The 25,325-nt window shown below is 44.7% G+C and overlaps 4 protein-coding genes across 6 annotated transcripts in view; 3 read left to right on the top strand and 1 right to left on the bottom strand.

Moving 5' to 3' along the window:
• Positions 1-240: 240 nt before the first annotated feature.
• Positions 241-11,915, top strand: itpkcb (inositol-trisphosphate 3-kinase Cb). Its single transcript, XM_035525428.2, has 7 exons — positions 241-1,437; positions 6,881-6,980; positions 7,263-7,476; positions 7,754-7,958; positions 8,877-8,978; positions 9,231-9,302; positions 9,419-11,915. Exons 1-7 carry the CDS (start codon positions 256-258, stop codon positions 9,629-9,631), a joined length of 2,088 nt encoding a protein of 695 aa, XP_035381321.1. The 5' UTR covers positions 241-255; the 3' UTR covers positions 9,632-11,915.
• Positions 11,916-11,978: 63 nt separating this feature from the next.
• On the bottom strand, positions 11,979-15,575 carry actmap (actin maturation protease). Of its 2 annotated transcripts, none has more exons than XM_027010084.3 (7): positions 15,288-15,575; positions 14,870-15,065; positions 14,638-14,706; positions 14,228-14,352; positions 13,809-13,938; positions 13,462-13,532; positions 11,979-13,302 (listed from the first exon to the last, which is right to left on the bottom strand). In XM_027010084.3, exons 2-7 carry the CDS (start codon positions 15,037-15,039, stop codon positions 12,971-12,973), a joined length of 897 nt encoding a protein of 298 aa, XP_026865885.2. In that variant the 5' UTR covers positions 15,040-15,065; positions 15,288-15,575; the 3' UTR covers positions 11,979-12,970. The 2 variants fall into 2 exon arrangements, with proteins under 2 accessions (XP_026865885.2, XP_081565709.1); XM_081709583.1 differs by having other exon boundaries at positions 14,870-15,068.
• A 144-nt stretch (positions 15,576-15,719) lies between these two features.
• LOC113577431 (U1 small nuclear ribonucleoprotein A) lies at positions 15,720-18,349 on the top strand. The gene is made up of 7 exons (XM_027010068.3): positions 15,720-15,810; positions 16,282-16,358; positions 16,487-16,659; positions 16,766-16,939; positions 17,203-17,379; positions 17,471-17,559; positions 17,762-18,349. Exons 2-7 carry the CDS (start codon positions 16,286-16,288, stop codon positions 17,919-17,921), a joined length of 846 nt encoding a protein of 281 aa, XP_026865869.1. The 5' UTR covers positions 15,720-15,810; positions 16,282-16,285; the 3' UTR covers positions 17,922-18,349.
• A 3,221-nt stretch (positions 18,350-21,570) lies between these two features.
• LOC145656218 (uncharacterized) overlaps positions 21,571-25,325 on the top strand; it is a 32,112-nt gene continuing 28,357 nt past the window's right edge. The window contains exon 1 of one of the 2 annotated variants that reach the window (XM_081709577.1): positions 21,571-22,310. In XM_081709577.1, coding sequence (XP_081565703.1) covers positions 22,161-22,310 — 150 coding nt within the window. In that variant the 5' untranslated portion in view covers positions 21,571-22,160. The remainder of the gene's footprint in view (positions 22,311-25,325) is intronic. The other variant, XM_081709578.1, reaches the window with a different exon arrangement.

The raw sequence follows: 25,325 nt of genomic DNA on the forward strand, positions 1-25,325 counted from the left end.
TGTCCCTTCAAAATAAGTTGTATTGAATGCTTATTTCTATTATCTTGCCTTTCAGAAAATAATGGTACCGAGTTTTGCCCCTTTTTGAGTAAATGCAGGTGGAACCGACTGCTTCATAAATGCTGGGCATAACAAAGAAAAGAAAGATCAAGAAAGTGCTCAATCTTCAAAGTTCATCCCACTGCCATGACTTCTTGAATGGGCGTGGCGCCGATGTTAAAAGAATTAGGATGATTGATCAGCACGGTATGCAGAATGGGTCAGTCGCTCTGTGTCTCGACGTGCTCAGCGACGCCTGTATTCAAAGTGAAAGGAAACTCTCAGGCACGGCCAGGTGCGACGTTGAGAGTTGACGGAACAAGTACTTTGGCACACGGAGGTGACCGGTCGGACAGGAATCCAATGAAAAATAAGCAGTTGCCAAGGCTTAAATCGTATCGCCGTAACACCATCGAAACGGAGCATGTGTTTAAGAATTGTGGCGAGGTAGACGGCCAGGAAAAGTTATTTAACGGCCGAAGCGATTTAGAAACGGATCTAACCGTCGTGTGTAGGAGCGTATTCGATGATGAACATGTGTCCGTGTCGTCTGTGAGAAATCTTGAGAGAGTTTTGAGAGAGGAAACAAGTTGGTCTATCGATGCAGATTTTAGCACACCGAGGTTTGGTGGGCTCGATCGAGCTGAACTTTCGGATTGTACGTGCAGAGAAGGAGAAACGGGAAAGGACCATGACTGGAATACCTCATCGATGACTATGGAAAAATATTCTGAAGGACAGATCAGCGAAGCGGAGGATGTGTGCTTCGAGGGCAAAGCACAAAGGCTGCTGTCCCCTATCGATTCTCTGCCCATTTTAGAGGAGCGCATGAATCGAACAGAATCAAGCCCGAAGTTAAAGAGATGTGCAAACGGTTGTACGGTAAATAGTCTCTCTGTTCCTTCGGGTAGGACGAAACCTCCCCCCTTTAGAGGCAAACCCACTCGGCCGGGTGATGGGTTTACTACAGATACCCGGGACACCACGGACCAAGAAAATCTGTCCAACTCTACGGAGGAATACAGCGGCATTCAGGTTTTAATGGACAATCCTAATTTTCACGGAACTATTCCGAGATTAATCGTTACTCGCGAGCCAAGCCCTAGCCGGCTTCCAGACGCGGAGAGCTCGCTGACTGCCGACTTTTCGCTGGGCTTTAGGCGGTTATCATTAGACCAGCAACCGGACGAGGAGTTTGCTTGCTCCGACAGTGGATGTGGGGGCTCCCCGGTGCAGTACTTTTCCCCCCGGAAACTGTCTAGCTCATCCTCGGCTGGACTGTCGTCGGCTTCGTCGTTCGAGGAGTCTGAAGATGACTATGCTGGCAGCGACGCAGAGCCCACGAGCCTGTCCCCGAGCTCGTACGGCAGGTTTGGCAACTCGGACGAGGTCGCCGGGGTGAGTGAACTATTCCTCCTCCACGTTGTTGGTCAGGGACATGCACCGAAGATCTCTCGCGTTTTAGTGAGCCAAATCAGCACAGATTAAACGCTATAGTCCTGTATATCTAAAGAAAGTTTCTGTGTGTGTGTGTATCACTGCTCCTATCATTAGCAGACAGAGGTCTTGTCACACCCTCCACAGGCCATGCAACACATGTCAATCTTGTGGAGAGTCCACAAGATAGTTAATGATTAAATAGTTAATGATTAGTTGCTGCTGTCTCCCTGAGTGCAGGGAGGGGGGTGGATTCACTGCACAACCCTGATTATCATAACAGGATGCAACACTTGTCCTAGAGCTGATTGTTCTGTGGTCAGACAGGAGAGATTACTTGGTTTCATTGGCCTTGTGTTCGTATAGCACATTGTCATCAGGCAGATATTAGAAGAATGTAATTGCTTTCTCAGCTGGAAGGACAGAGCTACTTATAAAGTGGATAAACCTAAAATAACCAGGACTGTGCTGTTCAAGGTCTTGGGCTTCATTAGCAAAATCTTTATCACAACCTTGTGTTAAAGCACACCACAATTTGCTGCATGATCACAGTGTCTCTGGATGTTCTTGAAAGGCCATACTGAATGTTAGTCAGCACATATCTGATGTGTCTCACTTGGAGGCTGCACATCAGAATTAGAGGCCTGGGAATTGCGAGTTCTGCGCCGAGTGGCCGAAATGGGTGGGTGGGGATGCCGCTCGTCTCTTGGGAATCCCTCCCTTTTCCAAGTGAGATTTTGGGAGGTGCGATACAGAGAACTCTAGGAATTACGAACTGTGTTTATGACCATGCAGCTCAGCCCTGGGGTGGGGGGGGGGGTTGACTATAGTGCGATGATTAACGTCTCATCTGTTTTGAGCATGGATAACGTGACAGGATGGAGGTGGGTGCGGCGATTACGTTGTGCCATGTGTTATGGCAGCTTGTATGCAGATTGAGAACTCACCTGGGATTGTGGTAGTCTCGTGCTTCAATTTACATACAAGATATGTACAAGATGTGGTTCGCTTGTCCTGGAGAAACTTCTCTGATTAACATGATATGTGACTATTCACGATTAAGAAGGGGTCCATTTTCAATAGTCATTTATTGTAGTTGTATTGTAACATGTCATTAGGTCCTATAGGGCCTCATAGCTCATTTTATTACTTGTGCTAAAATGTAATTGGCACATAAGCATGACTAAAATAGTCATTTCCTCTTTACCTGTTTTCATTCCCCAGTTCTTATAGTTGTCGTATGTTTTTGTATCCAGTAAGAACTTTTAGGTAACATTATGTGGTTTATGGTCTGGTTATTCCCAATTATGCATTTGTTGTGTGTTTTTGCCCCATTTGTGGTACAGCGCAGGAAGTAACATGTGACTTCAGTCTTCTTCAGAAAAGACACGCACATGCTCCATCTAACTTCCTAAGGTAGAACTATCAAGATGTAGGTAATTCAAGGTGCGTGTGTGTAATGTATGTCTCATCAGTGAATCAGTATGGAGACATGAACCTCAGGAAGTGAGTGTGTACCTTAACAATAACAATCACTCCTATTTTATGTCTGAGTAAGCTTCCTTTGGTTTGGAAATAGCTGCTCGGCTGTTTGTAACCACTGTCAGCTGGTTCGGTGGCCGACCGCTATTCTTGCACACGCTGGGATGTTGCGTATTCCAGCCAGCCTGTTGTTTTGACATCAGTGACTGACGTCGCCACGCTTCCTCACACGTATACGTTTGTACGCACATGGTCTGATGGCCGTCTCAGTCGAGGCCATGTCATGGAAAATTGAACTGTAGGAGGTTCCTTTGTCACTAAGCAACAATGAAGCCATATATGGTGAGACTTGTTTTTTTTCAGTCCCTCTATCTCCATTTTCGCTTTTGAACTTGTGGTCATGACTTAGAAATGCCATTCGCCTTGATTATGGCAATGGTGTTTGTTTGTTTGTTTGTTTGTTTGTTTGTTTTTGTTTTTTTGCTGTGTGTGAATTCTTGTTCCACATTTTCAGCATTATGGTTAGAAAAGAACGAGGGGAAAATTTGCTCTTCCCTTCACACTCACGTGCATACATGCTTACGCACACACACGCACACGCACACGCACACATCTGTGGGTGCAAGAAAAAATGAGGGTGGCACTGTGGTTTCAGATATAAACAAGCTCATAAAGACTGAATTCAACGAAGCCGCCTGTTATGTTCTCTTATTACACACTACTCAGTGGATTCTAAATTTGATGTGATCCCTAAGGACAAGCTAGTGGAATCATCCAATTTCTCTCTCTCTCTCTCTCTCTCTCTCTGTGTGTGTGTCAGAAGAAATGTAGTTGTTGGACTGCTTTTTTTTTTTTTTTTTTTTTTTTTTTATACACTGTGTACTGAAATTGTACCTGCATATCAGGAATTTTTCTTTCCAGAAAAGAAGGCGGTCTGAGGGGGTGGGGCAGGGGGTGGTGTGGAAAAAAAAGCGAGAGAACAGGCAGAGATTTGGAGGTGGGCGGGGACAGCTCCAACCTCATCTTGGCTAAGGAAACACCCGCAGATAAATGCACACCAACAAAAAAATAACTCATTTAAGTAAAATTACATTTTGCATATTTGCCTTCATATTTCATTTTGTGTGTTTTAGAGCAGTTCATAGGTAGGAACAGGAAGAAAGTGTGATTTTGAAATCAGGATGAGCATACATGTTTACATGTTTTATGTGAAACTAGACAAAAAGCTGATTGGAAGATTAGGGTCATGGGCAGGACCAAAAAGCAGTACGGTCAGGAGGGACAGGATATCGGCTAGCTAAAGAGAGGGACAGAAACAGACACATGAGAGTTGGAGGAGAGCTACTTGCTGTCTGTCTGTCTGTGTCTGTCAGCTGATTTTCTCTGCTGTCGCAATATTGCTCCATCTATGAGGTGACCCCTACTCACACTCCCAGACTCTCACATATTCCTTAAGGCAAAAGCTACGTTTGCTTAAACATTTGGTCAGGGCAGGCATTCATACCCAACTAGAGCTTACTGAGCCAGGGTCCATGTGTTTACATCCTTGGTGTGTGTGTGCACGCACATGCACTCATTCAGGGTTTAAATGTTTAGACAGTGCCCCGTATGTTTTCTGGGGTGGTTACATCATTACAGCAGCAACCCTTGACCTCTGGAATGGAATCTTATCCGTGGCGGCTGATGGGGCTGGGTCATTGTCAAGGTCACGACAGCAAAATACTTTCCACTGAAACTGAATGGAATTTAACGTGTGTGTGTGTGTGTGTGTGTGTGTGTGTGTGTGTGTACGAGGGTCAGAGCATTGCTTACAAAAAACAATGACGACCTTGACATCAGCATAGTGACAGGTTTTGCTGAGTATGGTCTTTTTTTCCCTGCGGGTCAGGTGTGTCACATGACCCCTGGCTTCTTTTACCCTGGGGGCCAATATAGGAGAAGACAAACAAGCACATTAGGAGCTGTGTGGGAAAATGCTCCGTCATTGAATGGAGCAGGGTAGGGGAGGTGGAATATGAATGCAGCATTAGGTAAAAGGGATTGATGAGGTCAAGCCCACTGTGTAGAGCTGAGAGTATTAACTCAGAAGGAGTGATGGGATTAGGCTCCATTAGCTCAGGACAGGCATGTTTGATGAAGCAGACGGCAGAAGAAGCTGACAATGTTGCTCGCGGCAGGCATCAATGAAGTGGAGCGACAGGGTAAGAGGCCTTAAATGAACTGCAATGCTGGCTGCTGCATTCATGCTAAATCACAAAGGCCCGGGAACTGTGCAGTCGTTCGGTAGGATTCTCATTTATAACCTGTGGCTTTGAATCATGTCGTTGCACTGACCGGTGAGTGAGTGAAATGACCGATCTGCTCCCATCATTAACAATCAGTAGTTGTTATTAATCGTAAGCAAGCAACTATAATAATCAATTTGTGAGAGTGATTTTTGATGATACTAGGTCTTCACAATTATACCAACAGCATCACTTGGCAAGCTGTCATGTCCACAGGATGTCACCCTGACATACCAAAAAGCCAAAAAAAAACACTTGAGTTACAGCCAGTTGTCATTACACCCGACAAAGGGTCATAACTCTTCCTAATGTCACCCAGAATCTGTCACTTCACATATTTATGTCAGCTTGGCTTCAAAGTTGACAACAGATGCTTTTATGTCAGCTGGAATAAACATTTTATAAACACAAAGTCTGTTGTCGTGAAGGGTTTATGTAGGTGTCATGTAGCCTTCTAAACACTGTAAAGTGTTCTTCATAAAGCTATATGAGTGTGAAGACTGCCACAATCTATGGATTGAACGATGGAGGAAAATCAGATGCATGGGGAAAGTTCAGAGGTGTGTGTGTGTGTGTGTGGAGCATTGTGTGTACGTGGGTGTGTTTTGAGGTTTTAAAGAGTGTGTGTGTGGCTGGCTGGCTACTTAACTTACTGCACTCAGAAGTGTGTTGTTGGGTTTTTTTTGGTTTTTTTAGAGCTTGTAGGTTTCTGTTTGCTAGTTTTCACAGGTGGACATGCCTTTATATTATAGATTTTTTTTAAAGAAAAGGCTGGTTTAGATGAGGGTTGGGTATCAGATTAGGGTTATTTTATTACAGTATAACTGGAACCAGTGTAAGACTTCACAAAGATAGGGTTACTTAATTGCGTGTGTGTACAAGGGGTGGGGGGGGGGGGACTGTTTTTTTTGTTTTGTGGTCCTTTCCTGTAATCCAGGTGATCCGGTCAGGCAAATGGAGTAGAACTGAGTTTGATTAGTGTTGGTGTGGCGAGTCCTGCACCCTTAACCCTGCACAAGGACAGAGCATTAATTTAGTACTCCCTCTCTTACCCACACACACGTGTACACAGACAAGCATGAGCAACGGTTGTCATTTCCCACACACAATCCCTGCTCTAATTAATCATTTGCCTGTAATCAATACCGCAGTGACGTAAATGCGTCATTCCTTTTCTCTGTGACCTCGCGTGGCAGATAAATTTTTTTTTTTTTTTTTTTTTTTTTTTTTTTTGTAAAGTCGTCCCCTCCAAACAGAAGCGTGGGCTCTCGCAGTTCCCTGGGAAATGAGCCCTCCAGCCCTGTGTCCAGAAAGGCCAGGCAGCCAGACAGCATTTGATCAGACAGGCAGTGGCGACGTGCCCCACAGGACCTGCTGCCACTGTTCCCATGACGAGTACCTGGGGCTCTTCCACACAGAGTTGGTGTAGTCTAAAAGACTCTGAGGAAAATGAAGCGGGTGGGGTGAGCGCAGTAGGTGAGCCTACCTGTGCCAGGACGAATGGATGTGCTATGTTCCCGAATCGTAGTGGCTGCATACGGTGCATAAGGCCCTGTGCAGGGCAGAACCCCTGCCACTCACGTGTGTGTGTGTGTGTGTGTGTGTGTGTGTCTCTCTCTCTGTCTCTCTGTTTTTAGACAAAGGATTGGAGGAAGCAGAAAAGTGTGGTACACTGCTCGCTGCTTGTAGACTCCTTCAAGAAGTACTACCCATGGGTCCAGCTGGCAGGCCACGCAGGTGTGTGTGTGTGTCTCTCTCTCACACAAAGACTTCACAAAGGTCTCATTAATCAGAGTTGAGCCTAACATTATAGGAAATATGCACTAAAATATGCTAAGATACTGCAGGAACAGAATTTGGAAAGATTGAGTACTAATGGCTTGGTGAACCACTAGCTGCCCTCGAACAAGCTTGGATAGCTTCTCTCATTGTCACAGTGCAACATTTTAATATTTAACACGTAAAAGGTTATATAAGTCGATTTTAAACAAGTATGTGTGTGTTTGTGTGCATGTGCAGGCAATTTTCAATGGGATGAGTACGGCAGACTCCTGAAGAAGTATTGCGAGTGTGAGCAGCTGTGTCTGACTCGGCTGATGGACGACTCACTGCAGCCATTCGTGCCAAGTTACCACGGCGTGGCGCGCAGGGACGGACAAGACTACAACGTGATGGAAGACCTGCTGGCGTCCTTCGACTCCCCTTCCATCATGGATTGCAAGATGGGCAGCAGGTGAGGGGAAGACGCAGGACAGCAGATCTGAGGGAGACCGTGTGCTGCGGGACCCTGGAAATGGCTTCCACTGACCCTTCTGCTGTTGTCAGCATTGCACAATGAATCACTAACTAATCGGTCTGTCTGATCAGAAACACACGCACGAGATTATGGTGATTATGTTGTGAGAATACTCTCCTAATAATCGTCTCAATTCTTAAGTCGTCTTTTTCACGTTCTCATTCTTTGCTCTTTCTTTTTTCCTTTCTCTCTCTCTCTCTCCCCGCGTGTCCAGGACGTACCTTGAGGAGGAGCTGGTGAAGGCGCAACAGCGGCCCAAGCTACGGAGGGATATGTACGAGAAGATGGTGGCGGTGGACCCGGACGCTCCCAGCCCAGAGGAGAGGCGGCAGCAGGCCATCTTGAAGCCCCGCTACATGCAGTGGCGAGAGACGCTCAGCTCCACAGCCACGCTGGGCTTCCGCATCGAGGGCATCAAGGTGGGTATGGCTCCCAGCTCTTAAAGCCAGCGCTGTGTTGAATGGCAGGACCAGGAGGACTGTTTACTTGCAGGGGAGCATACTGACTGGGTGATGCAACCCAACCCTGTTGGCAAGTTTAGTTCCTGATTACGAGATAGTGACAGAGTTCTTTTTCTCAGAATATCTGTTTTAACTGTCCGGATGTAATGTGTAAGCTGCTTACATCGTTTAAAAAAAAAAAAAAAAAACCCACTTCAGTCATGCAGGCTCATGACTCCGAGAACTTGGGTTGGAATTTGACGTCTCTTCCTACCTGTATTGGTGATGTGCTGCTATGTTTGGATTATTGGCCAGGTTACTGTAAATTTGCCTTGAGAATCTGTCTTTTATTTTTAATTTTTTCTTTACCTGATAACTTGGTTAATTAATAGATAAAACATTGTTCCTTTTAAATTTTGCATGCTGATGATGGTCAGACTGTTGTGTAGCTATTGCTATGGTAATATTTCTTGATATTATTTTTGATTGTAAACTGTTAAACACAGAATATTTTAGTTGATTTGTAATCCAGACATTGTTGGCATGTTCACCCTGATCTGACTGATCTGAGTTGTAATTCAACCATTACAGCCGTCGGTGTGTTTCTGAGTCCCTGAGTATATATAGATAAAGATAAATGCGTCTTGGCGTGAAAACAAATTCCAGATGATGATGATGGCAAATGTTCAAGATAAATATATGAATAGCCACTACCACAGTTGACTGTCTGTTCCGTCTGTGCTCTATGACCTAATTTTCCATTGCAGGACTAAATGCAAATGTATTAGGCATTTGTCTGGCCTCACGCTCTCACTCTCTCATGCGCTCGCTCTCTCTGTCTGTGTGTGTGTGTGTGTGTGTGTGTGTGTGTGTGTGTGTGTGTGTGTGTGTGTGCAGAAAGCAGATGGCACATGCAATACTAACTTTAAAAGGACTAAGCACAGAGAACAGGTTATGAAAGCCCTGGAGGACTTTGTGAATGGGAACTCTGAGATCCTGGTAAGTCTGCTCTGCTCCAGCTGAACGCAGAGCTAATGAATTCTGTCTTTGTAACACAGTTGATTCCTTTCTGCAGTAAATGATTACATCAAGTAAGTTGGCCTTCCAAACACAGATAGGCCTAGTAGTAGGTTTATATCAGGCACTTAATGGTGATTCCCTATTAAAAACTCAAGCATGGTTAAGACTTGTCCCAGTTTAAATAGAGTAGTATGTCTTGTTTAGCTATTCTTTACTTTTCTCTGTTTGTAGAGGAGATACCGCAAGAGATTAGAGGAACTGCGTGGGGTGCTGGAGATGTCCGAGTTCTTCCGGACGCACGAGGTGAGTCGTAGTCTCCCCTCACTCGTGGCCAGAGGGCCATCTCCATTAGACTGGTTTCGATAGGTGCGCCTGTTTACATTCCAGTTGTGGAGACCACTATCGCCCCCTGTCTGCAGGTGGTGGGCAGTTCACTCCTGTTTGTGCATGACTCCTCGGGCCAAGCCCAAGTGTGGATGATCGACTTTGGGAAGACAGTACCTTTGCCCCCACGCCAGACCCTGGACCACCGCACGCCCTGGGTCGAGGGCAACCGTGAAGATGGCTACCTCTGGGGCCTGGACAACCTGATCGAGATCCTGGGAGCTATGCTTGCCTCTCCCCAGCCTTGAGAGAGTGAGAGAGGGGCACACACAAGGTGGCATACTAACAGCTCCATACTGTAGGAGGAAGGGAGAGGTGAAGAACAGGAGCTAATGATGGACCAGAGTGGATATACTTCACCAGCCTCACCAGACTGCTGATCAACCATGTACATGCATGCACGCACACTCACACACCCACCGCTCAGTAAAGCAGGACACATGTAAAGACCATGCACTGTAACTGGACCAAAATAAGGAAGAATCAGAAAATCGGAGGGTCATATATATATATATACACACACACAATTTATTTTCTATTTCAAGCTCAGGAAATATGCAAACACTAGCACACTGGAATGTTCTTAATATTTTTATAGTATTGTAAATAGACTAATTTAATTTTAGCCTTAAGGGCCGCCACCTTTCTTTTAAATGTCTCTGCGTCATATATTTATATATATATTTATATATATATATATATATATATATAAATTAAATATATATGACACAGAGAGTATCCTCAATGCTCTCAAAGTAGTATATATTTTTGTGTTTGGAAAATGTAACGCTCACCAAGTAACATGTACTCTGCACTTGGTTTGAGGGTCTTGAAGCTTTCACAAGTGTTGAACTTCACCTTTCCCTGGGAGATGATATAGATTGGTGGTTTGGGGTTTTCTTTAAAGACCAACACACTGTAAGCCAGAGCATTCGTTAGGACATTGGGTCTGCTGAGCTCATTGTAATTCTTCACATTTTGGAAAGCTTGTTGACACTGTCACAGGGCACATATAGTTTATCTTAATTGTTTGAGTGGACTTCCTGTCATCACTGGGAGACTGGGAGTTTCATTGGTGGAGATCAGAGTTTTGGAAAGCCACTGCATTGTGAAGCCTACTGGTGACTAGCTTACTAAGGTGGGGGGGAACTTTACTTATTAGCATTGTCATCTAGAGTTGTTAGATTCTCTAAATGGCTTTAAGTTGAACAGAATCATCATCCAGGCCTACGAACGTCTTAGAGCTAGGGAACAATGACTTGTGTCCTAATTAACCAGTATGGGAGTACACCTTGAAGTGATTGAGCCAAGAACACCAATACACTAACCACTCTATATTAAGGTGTGTGTGTATATAAGGGCAGTGTTGCATATTGCGCAAAAGTATTGCTAGTAGAGTTGTTTCCGCATAATTAATATTGTCTGATTTCATTGTTTCAGGAGGTGTCCCGTGAACTTTTTTAGGCTCTGTGGGTGTGGTTTGTATTTTTGCTCATTTTGTTTCTTTTGTTTTTCTAACGAGGTTGTTTGGTTGTTATGTTGTGGAAATTTCTATGTAATTTCTATGTACTTATCTTTTGAACTTCTCTTAGAAAACAGGTTTCATGAGAATTCTGAGATATTTCTAGGGAAATATGCAGTCTACAATTTAATTGAAAAATTCTTTACACCTGTTTCAATAGAATTGCCTAGAAAGAATGCTGCCATACATTCAGTTTTGGTTAATCCTCTGGCTAGTCCTGTGACAGTTTACCTTACGTAAGTTTGGGTGTCTGCATCCAAGAACAAAATTCAGTGAGGGGTACGTGTTGACGAACCAGTTCCTGGTCATGCCTCGTCATGGGTGCTTCTGCAGTACCTTTATACATGCATCGCACTGTGCTACACTAAGCTAAAGCAGGACTTTACCACTGTTGTTCCATGCATGTGAAGGGAAGCCACCAAAGGCTTTTGTAATGTGTCTATTCCTGCACAATCCAAGTCTTGGAGGTCTTATTCTTGACCAGACAAGCCCTGATAAATGGGTTCTCTGAGACCCTCTGGTAGGCGCTGTTTTGGAATCCAGCGGTTTAATTCCTGCCATTCCCCACTGTCAGATGACTTCTTTCAGGTCTTTTCTTTTTCCCCTGTGAATGTAGTTTGAAGATGGTGGCAGAGTTTAGCACCACTCTTTTCTAAAGTCGAGAAACGGATCCTCTAACAGGAGTCAGGATTTGGTGGTTTAACAGGACTACCATGCATGATGTCTTGGTTTGTCAGTCAGCAATCCAACACAGCATTACAGCTGCAACTGTGACTACCTTTCAGACACTTCCACTCAGCACAAGGCAACATGTCCCTGCAGTCATGCCAAAATGTTAAGTGAACTTACTAGGCTGAATACATTTCAGTTCTTTTATTTTATGCAGAAATAACAGGTTGGTTTAGGAAAATTTTATAGCCCAGAAATGGACTTAAGTGCTTGGCTGTTCTCCCACTTTCTTTATCTTTGAATGCTAATGCAATAAACTGGAACTGTGAGCATTAAAAGAACTTTCTTCTCATTATTACATTCAGCGAGAGCATTTCAAATATGTAATGTGATTTGGGTGTGTGTGTTATACAAACTGTTTTTATTAGTAGTTGTCTCAAATTCAGATACAGATTACATGCCTCATCACCCATATGTAAACTTAGTTTTCCATTATGAACCTATTGCATCATGTTTCTGCTTTCATAAGTTCCTTAAACAGAAGAAACACTTGCTCAACATACAATGACCATAGGTTAACCCTTAGTACACTTTACCTAAGACTCAACTAGTAACAGTCTGTGAAAATGAAGTAGGTGCATATGACCAATTGTATTCCTTTATAATAACTGAATCATGTTTATAGCAAATATCACTTTAAACTGGTGTATTTCTGAAGAGACAAAAGTGGTGTTTTCTACAAATGCTTTTCAGCCTGGATGTTATTCCCTCCTGAGAACCAGCCATCGCAGGTGTGGCAGTAGTGCTTACAGGTCCATTAGTCACAGTGTATGAGTCATAGCAGACCTGCTACACTGATGCTGGTTCAGAAATGAACTTGAGAATCGTTTATATACTCAGGACTTCCCAAACTGTACAGCCGAAACACCCCCTTTTGTTTCATGTCCTTTACAAACAACTTCCCAGAATATACCTAATTATAACGCATGTTCTCAAAGGTGCCAAGTTATCATAGCACATCAATATAAATATATATCAACAGTATCTGGCACCTTTGGAAAAACATGATGTGACTGAAGGTAACAAAATCCTTTGGGTTTATTTCTGAGTCACAGTAGCAAGAATATGTTGCTCAGCTTCCTCAAGACCTGGAATGTCCAGGCATCCAAATTTCACAAGAAAGGGAATTTCATAAATTTCCATAAAAACCTGAGTGCTTCCTCTGGGGTAGCACATGCACCCTAGTGGACAAAGTGTGAAATGCAGGCTGAAGTGACAGATTTTACACCGCTTTTCAATTCAAAACATACTTATTACACTTTTCACACACATAACCTCAAAACTTCCAAAATATAAAATCCTGTCAATAGAGGTACTCAATTAGCCACTCCTATGGTCAGTTTGGCTGTGGGCATGTGTAGAGCAACACCACTTGGCCTGCCAGTCCCTCCTCCACTCCACCAGGGGGCAGCACATAGTATGTTCCATCGCTAGCCCTCTGGGGATCCATTTCCTTGAGCTGAGCATTACTCTGTGTCACTGTGTCGAACTCCCACAGCTGGTAGCGTAGGCTCTTGCCCTGTTTGGTTAAGACGTAGACCTCGCTGACTGCACTCATGGGCCACTCAGCAGGGACTCCACCTTGGCAAATGTGGAGCCAGGGCAGAGTGGTGTCTCTGGGCATCTGCTTGCTGGTTACACTCCCCTGGACCAGGCCAAGCAGAACACCTGAAATACACCAGAAAGCCGATAGACAAACGCATGCAGTTGGTTCTACTTGCCAGACCATTATAGGAATTCCAGTAATAAAACTGCATATTCAGCATAGGTTGTTTTTTGTGTTTGTTTATTTTTGCTGTGAAGGTTTTGTGTACCACCATATCTCACCTGATGCTACAGCCCAGTGGGCTTTGTGTCCTTGGCGTAGGCAGGGTTCATGGTTAAAATCCTCATCATATCTGTGCCAAAGCGGTCAAGGTGTACATGGGAGCATGCAGCGCTGCTGGAATAATGCAGCACCACCTAGTGGAGCAACCATGAAATTAGAGAAAATGTGATCTACCTCTCGTAAGCCTTTTTTTTCCCAGTTCCGCTGCACATGTTAACTGGATTGAAGCCTAGGATTTTAATGTGTCCAGGAGATGCATGCAAATGTTAAGAGAGTTGTATGTGTAAGAGTATAAGAGTGGGATAGGTCCTGCGTGTGCATTTACGTGTTAAAAGGATAAGGATACGGTATTAAGATCGGCTGGCCACCAGTGAGATGCTTCTGGATAGTCACAGCATTGTCACCTGCCATGCCACCCGACAGCCTCTGAACTCTGCAGCCGCACACCTCCTCCGCAAGAAGAGCCATGTCACTGGCTAACACAGGCCAAAGAGAACAATCTAAACAGTCCACTTAGACACATTTTGCATTACAAAGGAAAAGTTCAGATGTTCCACCTTCACACTGAAACTCAATTTCATTGCACTGCAAACTGAATTAGCCAGTTTCTTCCTGCATTTTCTTCTCTAAAAGACTGGTTATTTTGGTGCATTTTTGTTGCTGTTCAGACTTACGTGTACATTCATATACTCTGTGAAAGCATTCCAAAACTTGCCAAGCACCCCAATGTGATACATGTGGCCTCTGCACCAAGCAAACAGGTACCTGAAAACATTTCTCCCTGGGCAGTATAACCTTTGTCCAGTGCAGTCTGGGTGATCTTCTCTAAGGACATGGCCTGTGCAGGCTTCAGTAAAGATGCAGCCATCCATAAGGCCACTAAGCCACATCTTCAGTCAAACAAATAACATAAATTAAAATTGGTCCCAATTCAAATCATAAATATGAAAGCAAATAAAAATTCTACACGGATAGTTAGACAAGAGAATGAACAGAGTTCTGTAGGGAAATGGGGACTTCAGCACAGCCTGCTTTTGTTTGCCCATTGCTCCAATACACCTGATTGAACTTAATACTCAACATATTATTCTCACCATGCTGAATCTGGTGTTTTGGAAGACTGGAAAACACTGAGCTGTGCACTGCTGCAGTCAAACAAAACATAGGGGACTCACTTAGGGCCATCCTGAATCAGTGAAGGCACGTAGGTGTTAATGAGCACCCACTGGAGGTCCTTCCTGAAACTGCAAAAATAAAATAAAATGTTTTTAACAATCAGTGTTCATAAAATAGGCTAATAATATAAACAAAACCACACAAAAATCTATTTGCTCTATTGTATGTGCAGTGAAACTGTCTCTTACATTCTACTCTTTATATGTATAAGTTCTATGAAGGTTTTCCTACCTACTCTCTCTCTGCCCAAGTAGTAACCGGGCCTCCTCAAAGTCCCCCTCCATGGGGGATTTTCCCGCTGCTATGGCCTGATAGAGCTTCTGTTTGTTTGGCACCAGTGAAGCTGGGGCCATGAGAGGTGGTGGTGGAGGAGGAGGAAAAAGATTGGGATCTGTTGACATGGTCGGTCACTGTCCACCTTATCGCACTGCTGGGTGAGGAGAGGTCGGGATAACAAACAGGTGTTCCTTTGGCATTAGTAGAAGTGAAATACAGTGCATGTGACAATACATTATTAAAGCAAAGGCCGACAGTGATGACTGTAATATAGGCCACAGCCCGTTTAACGTTTTATTACTGCAGACTGACATTTGCTCATCAGAGCGATTATAACGTTCTTTCCCGAAAGCATAGCAATAAATATACCGACCTCAGTCAAACTTCTGTGGTGTTTGGTGTAACTCCATTACATTACATCCCACAGAAATAAACCCTCATAGGTTGCGAGACAGTTTTAAGCGTGCATAATGGAGAAACCAATTCCGAATAAGGAAACAAGCGGGTAGTCGTATCATTGGCATTAAAAAAAAAAGGTCACATCTAATCTGACTTATTTTGGGACTAAACCTATTTTGTCCCAAACTACTCGTAGTGTTGTGCCACGTTTCTCTGCAGAATCGATACAAAGTTGCGTTAGTGCAATAATGTATTACCCGAACATTATAGACTGGTACAATGTAGCAAACCAATCAGATCAAAGCTTTATCTAGTAACCAATAAAAATGACGTGCCTTACAACCCACCAATCGGCGCGTCGCTTTTTTAGAGAATGGTCCAATTGAATTATTCTTTTGCGAAAGAAGCGGAAGTAGTGATCTGTGAAAGGTGGGACTTCCTGGGGCGCCTGTTTCTTTTTTCGCTAGTATCTGCTGGACGTGGTGAACACAACGGAGGTATTTGATATTTAACTGTAATTTGCGCCATTGTGTTGCTTTCCATTTAACATGTGCGTATGTCGGACGTGGCTGTATTTGTATCCAAGTAAAATACACAGGAAGGTGTCTTCAAACGGTGCTTTCACAAGCAGGCCGACGTGCCACCGTCTGTCCGTATTAGCGAGCGAGCTAACGTGTTTATGTGGCTGGCGCTAGCTGAATGCACGTTACTTATGTTGAGGTAGTGGGCAGCCAGCTCGCAAGATGGCTAAATAACCAGCCGTCTAAAAATTTTCAGAGGCTTGGTTTTGTAGTCGATAGCTACTGAACTGCGACCATATTTGGTCTTCAGTGTAAAAATCGCTTGGCTATCTAGCTAAGCACATTTTTTTTCTCAGTTAGCCAGCTAGCGTTAGCTAGCTAATATCTAGTGGTTCGTAAGTTACCTCATAGATGGAACTCGAAATATATATCTTTTTCCTTTGCTAGAGACATGGCTGGCCAGGAGCTGCGGTTGAATCACACCATTTACATCAACAACCTGAATGAGAAAATTAAAAAAGATGGTAAGAAGATTTACTAAACAAAACTTCCTTTTATTTTTGCTTTATGATGAGCACTGCTAAACGTTTACTGCGCCTCCAACCCCCCTCCCCCCGTAAAACGTTTTCATTCTCTTTTGTCTCTATCACAGAATTGAAGAAATCACTATATGCCATTTTCTCTCAGTTTGGGCAAATCTTGGACATCCTTGTGTCCCGCACCCTCAAGATGAGGGGTCAGGCTTTTGTGATTTTCAAAGAGATCAACAGTGCCTCCAATGCTCTCAGATCTATGCAGGGCTTTCCATTTTATGACAAACCCATGGTATGCCCCTGTCTTGCTTTCCATTGTGTCCTGCTTAGTGAGTTGAGTGCAGTTGCACCCACTGAACCCCGAGTTAAGAGTTTGCTCTGTTTCTTACACTCGGCAGCGCATTCAGTATGCCAAGCAAGACTCGGACATTATTGCGAAGATGAAGGGCACGTACGTGGAGCGGGATCGTAAGAAGGAAAAGAAGAAAACTAAGGGTGTCGACGCAGCAGGCTCAAAGAAGGGGCTGCCAGCTGCGGCCCCTGGCATGGCAGGAGTACCTGCAGCTATGCCGGTGAGTTTGTAATGCCAACCCAGACTTTTAGGGTTTACTCTCTTAATCCAGTGGAAGCTTCTTGCCTACAGTGTCACAATGTAAGGCATAGTCTTGTGCAGGGGGTGGGCAGGAGAAGAGGTTCTTCACACGGGTTTATGTAGTCTGATTCACAGTGGATCTTGGCTGTAACTGTGATGTAAAATGATCACAAATCGTACAGCAAAAGTAGTAAAGGTCTGTGTACCTCAGAGCTGAACATTGTTGTGCCTTTTGTTTTTAAGGGAATGCCTCCTATGAGTCAGGCTCCTCGAATGATGCCAATGCCAGGCCAGCCTCCTTATATGCCCCCTCCTGGTATGATGCCCCCACCTGGCATGGGTCCTGGTCAGATGCCCCCAGGTGCCATGCCTCCAGGCCAGATGATGCCGGGGCAAATGCCAGGCCAGATGCCTCAGCAGGTATGAATAAGCAGGCATGTCAGATACCTACCCAGTGCTCAGACACAGTACAGTTTAGATTGTTGAAGGTTTTGTTGGTTTTTTTCTTTAGGTCTCAGAGAACCCACCCAACCATATCCTGTTCCTCACCAACCTCCCAGAGGAGACCAATGAGCTCATGCTGTCTATGCTTTTTAACCAGTAAGCAATTCCTTTTCCTTCTGGATTTTATTTCTCTTTCATCTCAACATTACTGTTTCATATAACAGCAATAGTATGTATGCACAGAAGTCCTCAAACTTGCTCCTAGATCACCCTGTTTTGTTTGTGTGTGTGTGTGTGTGTGTGGAAATAAGTCGATATGCTAATTCTAACCCTAACTCCCCCTCTCTCCCTCCTTAAGGTTTCCAGGGTTCAAAGAGGTGCGTCTGGTTCCTGGCCGTCATGATATCGCCTTTGTGGAGTTTGATAATGAGGTGCAGGCAGGTGCGGCCAGGGAAGCCCTCCAAGGCTTTAAGATCACTCAGACCAATGCCATGAAGATCTCCTTTGCTAAGAAATAAATGGGCATACTGCCATGCTCACAGAACTCCACACACACAAATGCATACAGCATGAGCAATGTGCTGCCCTTGACAGCCCTTCAAACACTTTTGCCAGTGTGAAGAAGGCAATGCCCCATCCACTGTCTTGATTAATTCAGGATCAAAGGGTAAACCTGGCTGTTTATGATGGACATGTCTGTGTTGAATTCCTGTGAACATTTTCTGATATGGGATGAAAGGTAAGGACCATCATACCAGAGGCACATTCTTTCTGGTTTTGGTTGTTTGTTTTTTTCCCCCAATCGCTCTTTTAGAGGATGATCTTTGGAGGTTGTAAGTAATTTCTTTTTGTACTTCTTGCTCTTCACAAGCATTGCACCCAGGGTCTGGAACCCCAGACATTGTACCTGGAGCTTTACTGTTTCAATTAAAGATGATGTTTTAAACAGTGCGTCAGCAAATTCTTGTATCACTCCATGAAGCAAAAAAGTTAATGAAAATGAAAACTAGTCAGTGGAAGTAGAGGGGTGTGTGAGGCTACTGCGTTTAAGTAAGAAAATGTGGCACTTACTTGCTGTACAGATATGCTGGTGCCTTTGCCATTATTCCAACCCTGAAGGACTAAGAACTTAACTAGCAGTTGATTCTTATAATAATGGTGAGTACTTTGCTTATCTGCCATAAAAGCAACTGAACACGTTTGAAATGGCTGATACTTGCTCCTGAATAAATAAATCTAGATTTTAGTTTTTCTTTAGGACATAATCCCGTTTCAACCAACATGAAATTGTTTGGCTAAATTCACAACAGTACAGTTTGTAAAGATGGGACGGATGAAAATGGGTGTTTTGAAGAGTGTGTTGTTTGCTCTTCTAGACACTTGAGGCTTCTTATTTGTGGTTTAAAAGATGAAGAATTTCGTGAGAAGAAAAATGTCCTTACATAGCCTTTTTAAATACAAAAATCATGGCCTGTCACCCTAGTAGCACCATCTTGACCTAACCACGTTTTAATTTGGTATCAAACTTTGTCATTTTTACTTGGTTTTCAGGTCAATTCACGAAACACATTGATTTTGATCCGACATAGTGTATGATTTATTATTTTAGACTGTTCTGATACTCCCGAAACTCCAGAAGTGCTGGCTCAGTAAACTCGGTCCTGTTCATGTCTGTCCTTGTTTTGTGGCCATAACATCGAGTGCTTGTCCTTGTTGCTTTTGGGTGTCCTTGTCCGTCAAAATCGTTTGAAGTTGTGGCCAGCAGACTTAGCGCGAGTCCCTCGTTTCCCCGTCTGCTGCCTGCAGTTAGGCCGCCGTCGGTGTGTCAAGGGCCTTGAAATGGGGCCATGTCGGCCTTGGGTGGTCTCGTTTACCGATGCTTCGTGCGAACGCCGTGGCTGTACCTAGAATGGAGAGATAACATGCAGATGTTCCTCCCCGGGCGACGGCGTTTTGCGGTTCTGTGTGTTCGCGTTCATTTTTGCATTTACTCTTCTTTCCAATTGAGTTGCCTAGCCATGGCTACCACAAGTTAAAATCCCACAGGTCAGCAAACGTGCATGCGGTTGCTAGGGGTTGGTTTTGAATGCTCACTGGATTAGGCTGATTCCACTCGAAGCAGATGGAGATAGTAAATGAGGGTTTGTGGTTAATTTGTATGTCATGGGTGTTTAGCAGAATTAGTTTTTCAGTTTCGCTTATTCACTCAACACACAGTAATGAGTGATTATATAGACAGAAATTAATATCTGCACCAAGGAATCCGTCACCGGCCATCTGAGTTTGTGAACACATAAAGAATGCTTAAAACGACGGATTAAATGTGAAAAGAACAATGTTGAAAAATGTGCAAATTGCGTCAGCAAAATGTTCTGTTTTAAGTAATGTCTTGCTCGTGTGGTTTCTTAACACCTTCCAAGATCCTGTTACATGGACGTTGAACAGCTAAAAGCACTAGTGGCAGTCCTTATTATTTATGACGGTCCTAATTATTTTTGTCCACGCGTCGCTTCGTTTTACTGTTATTTTGCGTTTCGTCGCATTACGTTAGTCTCAGAACGACCTTGGTCTTTCTCGTAACATCAGCCTTAGACGTTTTTGTGCGTTCTCGTACAATCTTCCCCACACTCCTGCTTTGCCTTGAGAAATTTATTCCTGGCAACGAGACTGAAGACCACGGTTTCCCACCAACACTATACTCTTTTATTTGCAGTCAAAACCTATCTAATGGCGCTTGGTGCGTGGCATCGGCCTGCTAATACAGTCATGTTAGCAAAGGGATCCCTGGTAGAGATAGTACGGGTGCAGTCCGCTCCGTACCAAATTTAATTTTGTCTTAAAACTACTACCGTGGCTAGAAGGTTGCGAAGCCGTTTCCGTTGCTGACTACTCGTAACCATTCAGCGGGAGCCTGTCAAGTAAAAAAAAAATTACCAGAACTTTCAGACTGTTGTTACAACTGTGCCCATCAGATGGCGTCAGGCAATCACATGTATAATCAGCAAACCCTTTCAGTGGAAAATGACAGCCCTGTTTATGCTGCGTGTGTACCTAATAAATCAGAGAATCGTCCCTCAGTCTTGAATTCGGAATAAGGAGCAATTGAAATTCAGTTCATGCCCCGGGTCAGAGCCTCTCTATGCTAATGACTGATTCGCGCTGAAGAGCCCTCTGTTCTGTCCCTGGGTCACTGCTTTGGGAAACAACTGGTTGCCAGGGATGTAAGCGTCAGCAACAAGTTCATCTCCTGAGAGAGGAAGGGGAGGGAGGCCGAAGCGGCTTGGTTTCAATAAAACTGGCTCATTTTATTTCAAGTATAAAACAGTTGCGTTGTTCAGTGGCCTCTGTGCCTAAACATATCCTAAGCGCAGACAGAAACTGCTTAACGGAAAATGTTCCGCAACCACTGCCCAAAACGTGGGCGCGCGTTTTGTAATTTTCTTTCTTTCTGTTTAATAGCTTGCACATCTGTGGGATCAGATGCCCGTTACGCGCACCCAACATCAAATCACGCGCACTACTGCAAGCACAAGTAGCCCATATAAATACGCCGGCGCTCAGCTGTTAGTTGGGTTATGCATGATTAACCACCCATATCCACTGGAAAACGGGGGGTCACCACAATCACAGCATGGGGGCCGAACTCCTGAATAAGCCCGCTTTGGGTTACTGCTTTGTCTTCACCCAATGACCTAATGATTAAGTCAGTGAAAGCATTCTGCCCATTTTTTATGCCGCGCGGCAAGAACATGCTGTTTTTGCATAAAAGTGCAGACCTATTGAATCTAACGAGCCGCTGCCCGTGTCTTTTGTCCGACTTCCAACGGAGACTTAATTGGTGGCGCGGCACTTTGATCTCGCTCGGAGATTACGTGAAGCTTGAGGGGATCGGACCATTATTGCTGCACTGCAAAGGGTGTACACACCCGTGAAAAGGGTACCACTCCACTGAATATTGAACATGACGTGTAACACACAATCGATTTGAAGTGCTGTCCACTTTTATCCAGTGGTCGCAGTGAAATAGTCTACCTTGGCTTATTATCTAGGTGAAATTTCATCTATAAGCGGCCAGCCCTATTATAGAAACTTAGGCGCATAAACTAGATGACGGGTAGGACTGTCCTCGCTCTGCGGACACTCCCTCCCGATTCAAATACGCAACGCTTCGCTTCACCAGGCATTCCCACAGCATTGTCCCTTTCTCGCCCTTTTTCATACACCCGCGCACACACTCACACGCACTCATGCCTCAGTCTCCACACACACTGTCACGCACTTCATAAGCGGTCTGCCGAGCTGTTTGCATGCTTCCATTCCGGTCACAAGTTAACCGCACGGGGAGGCTTACGAACGAGTGAAAACAGCGGCGACCCGGGGTTAAGCGAGGGTGAAGAAGTCAGCGGCTCAGAGAGAGTGGGAGAGTGAAGAGGATGAGAGTTCGAGTCAGTGAACCAGTAAGTCGGGCATCCAAAGCACCTTAAGGGCGGCAGGTGGCAGAGGAGGTAGTGGGAACGGTTCCCCCCTCCCCCCGAGAACCCACCCAGGACTCCACACAAAGTGTGAGAGCGACCGGGGCGAGAAGTAGGCAGGTCGACCACTCCGAAGGTCTCATCATTTATCTGCGGACGCTACCAGTGTATCTTATTTTATTGCCACGCTGTCTCCAACACGATGGCAAGATTTTTTAAGTGAAGAAAACGTAACCAATCTGGATAACGGGGTCGAGGTTCTGTACGCGCAGTCCAAGTCCGCAAATGCATGCGGCGAAGATGGTCAGTTACGGAGGGAGTACGGAAAGCGCTGACGTGAAGAGCGCGAGAAGTGCACGGGCTGCAGTCAGGGGTCTGAAACGGGGTCACCACTGGACCGTGCTCTTTCTTTTCTCAGTTGCTTTGCAGTCGCAGGTAAGCCGAAGATTTATGTACGATTTTAGCCGCCGTTTAACCATGTCGTGATTTTACTTACCTGTCTGCCTCTATCAAAAATGTGCACGATAATACCGTGTAGATTTTCCGCAAGCCAGAATCTAACGCCACCTGTTGTTCCTTCTTTTTGTTGCGCGGTTCACTTGTTGCTTCTATGGGCGTGTTGTCTGTTTTCCTCTCAGATCTATTTTATTTCGCCCGCATTACAGAAAAAGAACGTACCAGAGCGCATAGGAAACCACGGAATCAAACTTATTTCTGTGAAATATCCAAGGGGATGTGTACACTGTAACATCGTCAATTCAGGTTTATTTGTCATTTGCATAAACATACAGGACATTCTTGCATTGAAATGCTTGCAGTGGGGCACGGTTAAATCCTTTGTACGGACATTGTGACAGGATTCTGTATAAAATGTATTCGGACTAACAACGTCCGTTTGTTTTTACGCAAATAATAAAACTCTTGTTTTATAAGCAGGGGCGGTACAATGCATTTCTGTTTAGACAGGGCGTCTCTCTGCAATTTCATTACGTTTACAGATATAAGCTTGCTGGAGACTTGAGAGGTGACCTAGGCTCACCTCCGGTCACACGTCACTGCGCAAAATCCCTGCGAGGCCTTGACCGCATCACCAGTCAAATATAACTTTGCGCCTTGCAGCGTTCAAAGTCGCTAAGGAATAAATGGTTCGTAATCCATCGCCAAGGTAACCGAAACAAATGCATGAACCTCCACAGAGACTAGCTGCGTTGTGAGTATTAAGTGGACATAGACGCTCCACTGAAGTGTTTACAGACCTATTAGGAAGAAACTTCTTCTACATGCTGCCCCGATCCCTTTCCCCTCTGCCCCCTGTCCAGGTGATCAGGGCTGGGCTTTGTAGCCCACATTAGAAATGACCCCCGGCCTACTGTGTGGAGGCCAGATTCCGACTGGGACGAGCCTTTGAGCTGAGAGGCCAAGTGTGTGTTTTTGTGTACTGGCGGTTTCTGCCGTGGGCGGACATGCCTGGCCCAGTACTGAGGGCGTGAGAACGGTGCAGTCGGCCTTGTGTTGTTCCACAGTGTGTTGCTTCATGCTTCGGGCTGTCATTCTCTGCAAAGGTCACAGAATTATGATGCCACTGGATCAGCATGCACGGTAGCTTCTGGGCCTGTAAAAAGTATGCCAGGTGTCTAATGTGTCAATGTAATGACATTCATTAATGTGTGAAAGGTATAACACAAAACATGATCTTTGCTCAGAATCTATATCCTGAAGGTAAGGGAGAGATATGAGCAGTGTTCCAATATTAAGCAATGTCTGCAAAGGGTGTATTCAAAAATCTATCTATCTGTCCATCTGTCTGTCTGTCTGTCTGTCTGTCATGCTTTCTCTGCTACATAAAGTAAGAGCTATATGTGATGTTTTTTAAGCAATGCAATTTTGAATTGCAGTTTTTGATTGGTTAGGCTCAAAATTTGTAGTACATGGGCCATAAATATGATGGGCAGCTATTGGCAGTCACATAAATAACAGGTCATTCTGAGTGGATTGTTGAAAAGTCTATTAAAAGTTGGACAAAAGCTATTTTATCTGAACATTTTTAAAATTTGTCTTGATGTTGGGCAGATCTGAGCAGAAATGGTCAAAACTCCTGTAATTTAGGTCATTTCAAACAAAGACAGCAGTGCTAATGATAGTTACTGTGTGGTGTACTGCCTGGTACTTAAAGCATAATATTGGTCAGTGATATTATACGAATGGTCATCCTTTGTCCACTGTCTCACGCCAGTCAGTGGTGCTGCTCTACATTAGGGCTGCTGGCTTTAAAGCCCTGTGCTGCAGTTCAGTGAGAGAGAGAGGGAGAGAGGGAGAGGAAGAGGGAGGGAGGGAGAGAATGAGAGAGGGAAAGGAAAAGAGAGAGAGAGAGAGAGAAGGAAGGAGATGGCGAGACAGGAAGAGAAAGGGAGAGCGAGAGAAAGGGAGAGGAAGAAAGAGGGATACAGTGAGAGAGAGAGAGTGAGAGAAACGGGAGATGGAGGGGGGGGTGGAGATGTGGGTGGGGGGCTGCTGAAACGCAGGTATGTGGGGAATGACCCTGGCGCAGGATGGCAGGAGAGGAAGAAAGAGACGTGGAGCGTGAGGGCCGGCTCGCTATCTCTGCCCGGCTGTTTGATGTGTGCGACGTGCGGCCGCAGGAACGGGGCGGTGTGGCACCCTGCTAGAGTCGGGAGACAGTACAGGCTTTCACTAGCTCGGCTGGGATGGAAGCATCCCAGAGAGATGCCAGACACCACCGAGCCTTGCTGTCTACCTCCAGATTCCTTAAGACAGCACAGTTGTGTGCATGTGTGTGTGTGTGTGTGTTGCTGCCTGAGGTTTTCTCTTTGGTCTCTATCTTAAAGCTTATCAGACATCAGCTCTTCCTAATGTGTAGCAGTGCCTCCTATGTGCAGATCACACCACTGGTTCTCATTGTTAGATACTACTCACTGTTTCTTGTGTGTAAGAGTGAATGAACAGGTGATATTTTTCCAGGTTTGAGTTTCTCTGAGACTTTACAGTCTTTTTTCGCACTTAGCGTATATATTTTCTGGTATAATACATTGCGTGTATTGTTTTATGTCACTACCGGGCTTGGTCTGTGTGTGACGTCAAGAAATCTTTCTACTGCCTTGCATCCATCAGTCTCTGCGCGGACCAGTTCTGACCCACAGCGTCTCTGTGGAGCTTATTAGTTCAAATGTGTGTGTGTGTGTCTCCTCACTTTTCCATCTCAGTAAATGAGAGATGGGAAAACGAACAGCAGAGGTGAAGAGAGAACCCATATGGCACAAAGAACAGAGAGAGAGAGAGAGCTTCAGCTGGTTCTCACAAAAGGAAGAAAGGAGTAATGAAGAGCGAGGGAGGGAAAGAAGAGTAATGAAGAGTGAGGGAGGGAAAGAAGAGCGATGGAGGGAAAGAAGAGTAATGAAGAGTGAGGGAGGGAAAGAAGAGTAATGAAGAGCA

Source organism: Electrophorus electricus, unplaced genomic scaffold, assembly GCF_041902795.1.
Source record: "Electrophorus electricus isolate QZ-2024a unplaced genomic scaffold, ASM4190279v1 Scaffold63, whole genome shotgun sequence".
Lineage (NCBI taxonomy): Eukaryota > Metazoa > Chordata > Actinopteri > Gymnotiformes > Gymnotidae > Electrophorus > Electrophorus electricus.

What these genes read in the sequence shown, in the direction of transcription:
- actmap (XM_027010084.3), bottom strand. Translation starts at nt 15,039, where the DNA reads ATGTCAACAGATCCCAATCTTTTTCCTCCTCCTCCACCACCACCTCTC. An exon ending in CTTGGGCAGAGAGAGAGTAG is followed by an intron (nt 14,707 to 14,869) that starts GTAGGAAAACCT and finishes TTATTTTTGCAG; the next exon opens with TTTCAGGAAGGACCTCCAGT. An exon ending in GGCCAGCCGATCTTAATACC is followed by an intron (nt 13,533 to 13,808) that starts GTATCCTTATCC and finishes GCTTTGGCACAG; the next exon opens with ATATGATGAGGATTTTAACC.
- itpkcb (XM_035525428.2), top strand. Translation starts at nt 256, where the DNA reads ATGGGTCAGTCGCTCTGTGTCTCGACGTGCTCAGCGACGCCTGTATTC. An exon ending in CCAGCTGGCAGGCCACGCAG is followed by an intron (nt 6,981 to 7,262) that starts GTGTGTGTGTGT and finishes GTGCATGTGCAG; the next exon opens with GCAATTTTCAATGGGATGAG. An exon ending in TCCGCATCGAGGGCATCAAG is followed by an intron (nt 7,959 to 8,876) that starts GTGGGTATGGCT and finishes GTGTGTGTGCAG; the next exon opens with AAAGCAGATGGCACATGCAA.
- LOC113577431 (XM_027010068.3), top strand. Translation starts at nt 16,286, where the DNA reads ATGGCTGGCCAGGAGCTGCGGTTGAATCACACCATTTACATCAACAAC. An exon ending in CATTTTATGACAAACCCATG is followed by an intron (nt 16,660 to 16,765) that starts GTATGCCCCTGT and finishes TACACTCGGCAG; the next exon opens with CGCATTCAGTATGCCAAGCA. An exon ending in CTGTCTATGCTTTTTAACCA is followed by an intron (nt 17,560 to 17,761) that starts GTAAGCAATTCC and finishes TCCCTCCTTAAG; the next exon opens with GTTTCCAGGGTTCAAAGAGG.